Source organism: Diadema antillarum, unplaced genomic scaffold (genome assembly GCF_040938485.1).
Source record: "Diadema antillarum isolate AM-2024a unplaced genomic scaffold, OU_Dant_1.0 scf00000025, whole genome shotgun sequence".
In the NCBI taxonomy this organism is placed as follows: domain Eukaryota; kingdom Metazoa; phylum Echinodermata; class Echinoidea; order Diadematoida; family Diadematidae; genus Diadema; species Diadema antillarum.
This window is the reverse complement of record NW_027270914.1, coordinates 372,003-381,527: the sequence shown is the minus strand read 5'-3', so window position 1 is coordinate 381,527 and position 9,525 is coordinate 372,003. Positions and strand designations below refer to the sequence as shown.

Below are 9,525 nucleotides of genomic sequence, written 5' to 3'. Positions count from 1 at the left end.
ACAAATGTTACATCACAGCAAAGCTTGGAAATTCCTTTACATTTCTATCCACATCATGTCTAGCATAAACCCTTGTGTAAAAAAGAAAAGAAAAAAAGACAGTTCCATGACTCAGTAGAAGAGAATGCATGGTGGTCTCAGGATACAAGGCAAAGCTTAGATGGAGGTGACATTTTCCTCATATGGTCTAAAGAGGGCGCTACACATACTTTGCAAACAAACCCTGAACACTCTACTTGAGCTAAACCTTTGAAGGCTTATTGTGATAAACAATGATGATGACTGTACATGCATACCAGGAATGAGAAATACATTGTAGGAAAATGTGGTTAAATACGTCTTTACTTCTTAAAATATCATTTCATGATGAACAATAATTCTTCTTTCCTTTCTACCTCCTCAAAAGCCAAATGTAAAAGCATTTCAAAATCCAGCTACTAGTATAAAGGGATACAAACTGAATAATGATGTCTAGGCCTGCAATGGCAAACAATCTCGTCAAAAAGCAGTAAAGTAAATCAATGAATCGGAATGAAACTAACGACCCTTTGCAAGTCGTCCACTCCTCCGACGCTCAGTCCCCTGTCTGCCGCCCTCTTGTGTCCCTTGTTCCGCGACACCTCTCATCTCTTCTGGCTGCTGCTGACGAGGCCGCACCGTCTGTCGACTGGCTCGTTTCTGGCTCGCGCTGGGGGACGTGATGTTCCACACTCTTGGCTTGGGTGCCCTAATGATGGAAAGAAAGTAACGTTGACATTGATACAAATTTGAAATCACGCTGGCAAGAGGAACATGTGGTAATACAAGGAAACCTAGTTACAACAAGGACATATAAACCATGACAATTAGCTTGGTGTATCTGGTTTCTCATTAACTGTTGTAAAACAATGAATGATTGCATGCATTTTAATTTCACAAATTTTGCGAGAACCAAGATTTGCGAAATTAAAATGCATGGGAAAATTCTTATCTACACTATACGCATGGAATGTTAGAGGCAACTTAGGAAAATTTCAAGCTGCGAAGAAGGCCGTCGGCTCCAATTCGCAAAAATTTCATGCTGCGAAAATATCATGTTTTACAGTATATTTGGGTAACAAAACAGAAGTAGAAAGAGCTGGGACTTGCAAAGTCATCATGTTATAAAAGGGTGTTGCTATATTCTACATCTTTATGGCAATGGTCCACTGTAGCAGTAAACACAATAGACTTTGAATTGAATTGAACAGGTTTTATTAAAACTGATGTCTGGCAGCCAAAGGCTGAATTGCACATGTTTTACAATCATGGATAAAAACAGACAGATTATTACTTGGGCAGAAATAACAAACTGAAGCAGTAGCACAGCAGACAAGTGGTCCTTAAGTAAGTTTAACTCATCAGGGATGAGCCAATGTATCACATAGACAGTCCTGAATGAATACACTTCGGATTAGTCTTTGACGCTAGCAGACCAAAAGTCTAGAACTCTATCCCACTGTGTACAAATAAAGTCAGCTAGTCATTCAAATGATGAAATGACGTATGACTTTTGTCACTTTTATAATGTTTCTATTGGAAAGAAATTCACTCAGGGAATTATGATATCTACTTGTGACAGTTATCATCTTTGCACAAAAGCATCCTTGAAAGATGGTGACAGATGCATAATCCAAATACACTCATGCAGATTTATTCCATAAACACAGAGAGATTTCAAAAGTTGTATTCTAGGCCTGCATACATGAGATTAAAGTAGGAAATCTTGCAGACAAAAAGAAGACAGAAAAAAAAATGACTGACGCTGAACGACATTCCGCAGCAACAGACAGCGAAGTATAGTAGAACCTCGTTAACACAAGGTCAGATAATGCCAGATACCTGATAAAACAAAGCAATGTTGCAGGTCCCATTCCTTTCACATTCTTTTGTTTTTTTATCCCTGATATAACCAAAGATACCTGACATGACTAGAACATTTCAGTGGTCCAAAGCGGCTCATTATAATGAGGCTCCCCTGTTGAACGCGCAGAACGCTGAATAAGAAAACAATACAAACTGACGAGCTGAGGAAATGACAAGCAGAGACAAGACGATGATGGATGAGACAGACACACACACACACGGACACTTTTTTTTTTGTTTTTCAACGATGTTTATTCTGTTCCATTCAAAGTAATAGAAAAAAAATAACAATTTTCATTCGCTACAATTGAAATGACGAAAATATACATTTGTGATCATAATAGCAAATTTGCTATTGCTGTACATAATGACATAACAAAAATTACATTTTCATGAACAATTATCAATTTACATACAGTCACTTCCCCTATGCTCTCAAAAAATTGCTTAAATTTAACAGTGATAATTCAATTCTTCTAGCATTAATCTTAATAATCATCCAAATGAATTATGCAGCAAAATTATACAGTAATAAATAATGGAACCATATTATTTATCAACCAATACCCGCCCATACACCTACTAACTCATATCCCTTACTGAGTCCCTATGACCACCCCCACCAGTTCCCTCCCTTCCTGTTTCCTCCCCCACCCCTATCTGTACACATGCAACACACAAACACACACAAACACACCCATACACACACACATACACATGCACCTAATTTGGTTAACTGCTCTTGCCTACACATCACAATATAGTAAATATAGTTATACAATCAGCCCGCCAACAGGCTGACAGGAACGCATGGGAAAGGAGGGGGAGAAAATACAAAACAACACAAGAGAAAAAAAAAAGAAGAAGAAGAAGAAGAGGAGGAGGAATGAAGGAAAGGGAAAAAAAATGAAGAAAAGAAAGAGTGGAATACTATGGAAACATTACTATTTTCTTAAAAGTCACAGACGTTGCACGTAGCTTCAGACTGGTTTATTCAACGAAGTCTCAAAATATTCCCATTTTTGTAAATGTACATGTAGCTTCCCAGCCTTGGTCGCAAGGATTTTTTCCTCATTTATTAATTCAACAATAATCTTTTGCATCTTTTCTCCAGTGGGTAACTTATTTCCCGTTCTAGATTTAAACACACAAACACACACAAACACACACACATACAAACACACACACATGGAGTCGAAGAGATGTATCAAAGTTTCAAACTCACGGTTCGTCCGGGGAGAACATGAGGATCAGGTTTTCTTTCTTGACTCGAACCTCACAATTGGACATCACCCGGGGTGTCCAGCTTTTGGTTCCTGGACCTAGAAAAACAAGACCAGGCCTTCTTTGTCATAAACTTGGTAAATAGCTCTAATTATTCAAATTCATGAAATTCTTCCATCAGAGTTCTTTGTTGTTGTCGTTTGTCATGGTTACTACTAAAACACTGATCAATTCAGTGCATATTTGCATCAATGTAGGGCAATTTTTTAATCAGTTGCAATAGCTCTAATTATCATACTAGAGATTATTAATCAATTATGACTGTTTGGCTGGCAAAGTCCAACACTTTTCAACCTTTTTTTAACCCGAGGCCCACTTTGGCTTTTAAATTTTTTCGAGGCCCAGTTACATGTAGATACCGTAGGCAACAGATGCTTTTTATTTATTTTTTGGTCACAATAGCTGCCCATCTGATAGAGTTTCATGGCCCACTGGTAGGCCGCAGCCCAACAGTTGAGAAGCTGGGGTTTAGTCTACAATATTACACTTCAGTAAAAGGCAACTCTGGTACTAAGTAATGTTTTATCATGAGAATTCATGGTAAACAAATAATGATGTTGTCAGGCAACATATCATAATAATAACTGAAATTAAAACTTCATTTCTTTTTCGTAACACACAAACGAAGCAAATAAGAAGCGACTGTGAAAGTGAAGAAGAAAAAGAAGAAAATAGAGGAAGGAAAATATGATGAAAAAAGATAGAGAAGATAAAAATAAAGAAGATTAAGGAGAAGAAAAAATGAAAACAAGGAAAAAGAAACAAAAAAATGAAAAAAAGAGAAAGAAGAAGAAGAAAAAAAAAGAAGAAGGGGGTAGGAGAAGAAATCCCTTTAATTCTTTATGTGCCACGTTCGCACGTCCGACTCAGAAGATGGCGTGCCATCTTCGCATATTCTGCTCAAATGCACAAACCCTCCCAAAACGATCGATAAATCTCCAACTACCGCAGTACAATTACTCCATTTCTCACTCTTTTGTTTGTCTCATATATAGCTTGTATTTTATTTGGTGATTGACTATCAGGCAGTGTTCCCTAATAGATCTGTGTGTAAATTCTAAGTTTCTGTCACTGTGTTGAGTGCAAAAGTCATGCCTTTACAGTAATGTAGCTACTGGTCATTTCAAAGAAAAACAATCATCAATTTGTCATACAATTTTCATCAAAGCAAAGCATGGCATTTTCTCTACAATTTTGCTCACTTCATGTGCAGGGTAACAAAAATCTGGAAAAGTTACATAGACTTGAAAAAACAAAACATTTTCCCCAAAGCATGACTATACGTTGCTGTCTCAGAATAATGTGGAACACAGGGGGTTTACACCATGGCACATAAAGAGTTAAAAATGGAGGTGAGGAGCATGTGTGACACGTACCAGACCCGGAGTCCTGTTCACCGTAGACCCTGATCGGTAGGGAGGATGGTATGGGAGAGGGTGGGGGTATGGCACTGACATCCATGGGGGCGTGGAAGGTGATGTTAGCGATAGTTTTATCCGGGGTGCTGATGGCACGCTGGAGATCGGCAATGCTGTCCTGTGGATTCAAACAAACCATAAGAAAAATGACAACCTCACTGTTGATCAGTACTACTAATTATCCCACTTTAAAGGGATAGTACAGTTTTGGTGGAGATGAGAATTGGGTTTTTAACTTTTTGCGAGATACCAAGAAAACACTTATGATATAGTACAGAACATACCATTTTAAGAGGAATTCAAAGTTTATTTGACGAAGATCGGGTTTGGAATGACTGAAACATCAAAAAACAAAGTAAAACAAAGCGATCGTAATAAAGTGTGGGTCCCACACTTTATTAGAATCGCTCTTTTTTGATATCTCAGCCATTTCAAAACCAATTTTCATCAAATAAACGTTGAATTCCTCATAGAATTACATGCTCTTTCACATTTTATAAGAGGTTTCTCATTATCTCACCAAAAATTGTTAGAAACCTGAAATTAGGTCTCAACCATAACTGTACAATCCCTTTAACCCTTGAGGACGAGTTACTACTGACGAGTATACTCAGGCTAGTGTCTATGGGAAATGCAAGTTGTAGCAAATTCAGCCCATTCTCAACGGGTTAAAATCCATGCACAATCAGTCCATGCAGTGAGAGGATTATTTCTCCACTTCGGAGTTGACAACAGAAAGGTTGTCCTGTACACGTTCTTAGGTAACAAGGTATACCGCTACTACTGGCGTCCTCCTACCCCATCGAGGACTCCAGTATACATTCCAACATAGAACAAAGCTTAGTAAGCTTTGTTCTATGTTGGAATATATACTGGAGTGCTTTCCCTTGCCAAGTGGCACGGATGTCTCACATTGTAACAACTTGTCAATGAATAGAGATGACCTCCCTAAATCCACCCCCACCCCCTACGAGATAAACTTTAATCTAGAACAGGGAAAACAAAACAGAAAGCATTACTCTCATACTCAGAAAATAAGTAAACTTAAGGGTTACATGTTCCTATGAATAAAAGAAAACACAGACAAATACGAGACTAAATATGACCAAACAAATTATCAAAACACCTTTTTACAAATTTTCAAAGAAGAAAACTACCGTAGATGTGAGTGACCTACTGACCTTTGAACTGTTGTCTTCATTGACTTCTACCAGCGGTGACCTGACCTTTGACCCCTCAGTCCTCTCTGAGCTCAACCTCACTCGACGCACTCGCTCCTCAATCAGTGGCATACCGCCCTCTGTTGGTAGAGGGCTGCCATTCTTGGGACTGCTGGGTCTGGGCTGCTGGGCACTGGCTGGGGTGCCCGGAGCCCCAGGACTGGCTGGGACCCTTTGGGGAGTTCGGCCGGTGGCCGATGCCAGTGCCTTGCGGGCCGAGTTCACTATGGCTTGAGCGGCAAGAAGCCTCTCTCTGTACAATGGACAAATACATGCAAAACATACAGTTACTGTACATAAGGGATATAAAAAGAATGCCCTGGTAACAAACAAAATCTGAGTCAGAAATTGAGGAGATAAATTCAAAAACAGAAACCTCATGCATCAAATGCTTTCAAACAAAAACTATAATGTAATGTGGACATTTTTGCAGTGTTGAAATTTTCCCGCATTTTGCGTAACCAGAAGCTAGCACGAAAATAAAAGCATGCGAATATTTCTGCTTGCCATATGTCCCAGTCGTTGCAATTTTGATTCCGCGGAATTAAAAAAAACTTGAAACTCTTCTTATCCCACTGAGTGCGAAAATATCAACTTTTACAGTACATATAACAATTCACGGCAGACAAACCACTACCTGTGAGGCAATATATATCTGTGCTTTAATTTGAAATACTTGAATGATGTTTACAACATCATAACAGAATGCAATCATGTTGAGCCTTGGAATTCCACACGTCACAAAAATTTGGAGATCAGCCTTGCTTCTACAGATATAGGAAGGAAATATCACACTGTGGTTGAGCAGATGTTTAATGGGTTGTTTTTTCCGCTCATGACTAGGTGCCATGTTTGACACGTATGTTAAAGGGGTGATACAGCTTTCGTTGAGATGCCCTGGTAACATGTGTACAAATCCAATGCAAATTGTGTTTTTTTCAATTAATTCACATAAAAATTCATATCTTGACTTAGAATGGACGAAATTAATTTATTTTAGCATAATAAAGCTTCGAAAAATGTCTGTGACAAATTTTGGCCAAAAAACAAACAAAAACAAAAGGTCGAAAAACAAAGAAATACATAAGAAATTCAAAAAACAATCAAATATACAAGAAATTAATTTCGATACAGATTTTTTTTTATCCTATGTCTCAGGAGAATGATACAAGAAACATTTTAAAAAAGAAATTAGCTTAATTAGAGATTAATAAGTGATTTAGAGCCCAAAACTGATTATATGCATAAATTACAAGAATTAATTAATATAAAATATAAGAAAAAATTTTCGGAGAAAGCAACCATACATTTTGATAGTATACGTCGCGGGCGTTGCGTGTGCCGATTTTCGGCGCGATCACGCGTTACATAGGCGAGATCTGAAGAGGGGCGATGTTTTTGCTGTTTCGGAGGCTTCAATGTGTTTCGGAGCCAAAAAAGCCCAGCCTGATTAGGGTTAAATCTGTCATGAAATATGAACGATCTAGAGCATATAATTATAAGAAGAATTCAAAGCTTATTTGTTGAAAATTGGTTTTGAAATGGCTGAAATATCCCAAACAAAGCAATCCTAACAAAAGGTGGGACCTAAATTCTATTAGGAGTGCTTTGTTTTATCTTTTTTTAAAATTTCAGCCATTTCAAGATCAATTTTGATCAAATTTTGAATTGCTCCTAAAACTGTATCCATTTCAACATTTCAAAAAGTGCTTTTTAAGTGCATTGTATCTCTCAAAAAGTTAAAAGCTGAATTCTCACCTCAACCACACTATACCATCCTTTTAAACACTGTTTCAAACTCCAGTCCCAACTTACTTGGTAGGAGCGGTGCTGACTGCCGGGGTTCTTGGTGTGCGACGGACGACCCTCGGGGAGCAGCCGGCAACGGCCTTGGGAGACAGAAGGATGGGGGTCTGTAGGACCAGAGGTTGGAGGAGACAAGGAATAGAGGAGACATCGGAGATAGTCAGCTAAGGTTGCTAGAATGACTGCCTTATCAAAAGATTAGTTATAGATAAAACTACAGTACTATGACATATACATACAAACATGTTCATTTTCTTTAATTATGTATATTTTCTTTTTCTTCATCAATTGATTCAAGGTTGATGATTATTCCTTGTTGGTAATTTAGTGATTGATGACAAACAAAATATAAAATCTCCTCATAATAATCAACACATTACATCACTGATTAAAGAAATAAAAGGTTTGGAAAGGGTAGTACAGTCAACCTCGCATAAGTGGAATCTATTTGGACTGAAGAAATAGCTTCCACTTAGAGAAAATTTGACTTATGAGGGATTAAATTCAATAGCATATAAAGAGGAGGGACTTGAAAAGACCTTTGACTTAGGCGATTATTCGACTTATGCGAGGTCGACCTAAGCAAGGTTGAGTGTAGTTCATAATCATGAAAGTCTATAACAATAACAATTTTCTCAGAAATTATGCTAAATACTAATGATAACAGAATGTAACAGGAAGTGATAATGATTCTGTGAAAACTTCAATCCAAAGAAGCTCCAAAGATAAGCCTGGTATGACAGAAAAGAAGTGAGCAGATAAAGATTGAAGTCCACAATCACATACTACATACACTTGTATTTATATTCAACAAGCTCAATATTTAGTGAATTTGGACTTGTCAGAAAAATTGTAACAAAAAATTGTGACTAAATTTGCAATACAGAATGACCATGGAGTAAGAAATAAGTATCATACTCATCCAAGAAATAAGTTAGCAATCTCCCATGTATGAGACAATAAACACTGCCATTTCTGTGACAGAGGACAATATATTTGTAAGTTGATTATTTTGTGGATATAAGTTGGCTGGTGAAAACTCAAACACCTCATGATGCATAATATACATGTACATTTGTACATTTAGTGTATAAAATACTGTAAAACCAGAATCATACATGGCATGAAACTTTCGCAAATTTCCACTGGCATTCAATGCATTGTGTAGACATGAACTTTCACATGCATTTTATCTTCGCAAATCTTGGCTCCTCCCGAAAATTGCAAAAAGTTTCATGCACAAAAAAAAATTAATGGTTTAACAGGATATCAGGAAGTGGCTGTAATTTGAAACCCTCCAAGACCTCCATAAAGCTCCACATACCATGACTCGGCCGGGCGTGGCTGGTTTCCCAGCACCCGGAGTACCCCCTGCCACGCCCGGGGAACCCCCTTGCGGCTGGTTACCCTCCGAGGACACGGGATCTTTTGCTGCTTCCTCCCGTCGAGCTGCTTCCGCCTGCTGCTGTTCGTCAAACTTGCGCAGGTCGAATTCAATCTCGGACGCCAGCTGGCGATCAGCTGATAAGATGTCTAATAGAGGTGAGGTAAGATTGTTAAGATCTTGAAAGATTATGCGTCCCTCTTGCAACTATTAAAATCAGTTACCTTTCATAAGCTGGCATATTGTAGAGGTAGGTAATTTAGACCTTTCCTCAGAATGATAAAACTGAAAACTTCTTTATGATAGAAGGAAAATAATACTGTGGATTTCCGATTCATTCATTCAGACACCCCAAAAATCTGAACCCTTATTCTCCGTACAAAAAGTGCAGCATATTCTCTCTTACCCCTACACCACTGTTACTCCATAGTAACTGAGCATTAACTACTACACTACTACACCATTACATCGCTGCCTTCAAATCTTTGTTGAAGACTTACCTTTTTTCAGAAGTCTTTGATTAATGTGT

At 38.1% G+C, this 9,525-nt stretch overlaps 1 protein-coding gene across 1 annotated transcript in view; it reads right to left on the bottom strand.

Moving 5' to 3' along the window:
- Positions 1-537: 537 nt before the first annotated feature.
- Positions 538-9,525, bottom strand: part of LOC139733881 (condensin-2 complex subunit D3-L-like) — a 53,008-nt gene continuing 44,020 nt past the window's right edge. The window contains exons 27-32 of the mRNA XM_071644685.1: positions 8,937-9,145; positions 7,622-7,719; positions 5,768-6,059; positions 4,545-4,704; positions 3,110-3,200; positions 538-727 (exon numbers count right to left, since the gene is read on the bottom strand). Of these exons, the coding sequence (XP_071500786.1) occupies positions 538-727; positions 3,110-3,200; positions 4,545-4,704; positions 5,768-6,059; positions 7,622-7,719; positions 8,937-9,145 (1,040 nt within the window). The remainder of the gene's footprint in view (positions 728-3,109; positions 3,201-4,544; positions 4,705-5,767; positions 6,060-7,621; positions 7,720-8,936; positions 9,146-9,525) is intronic.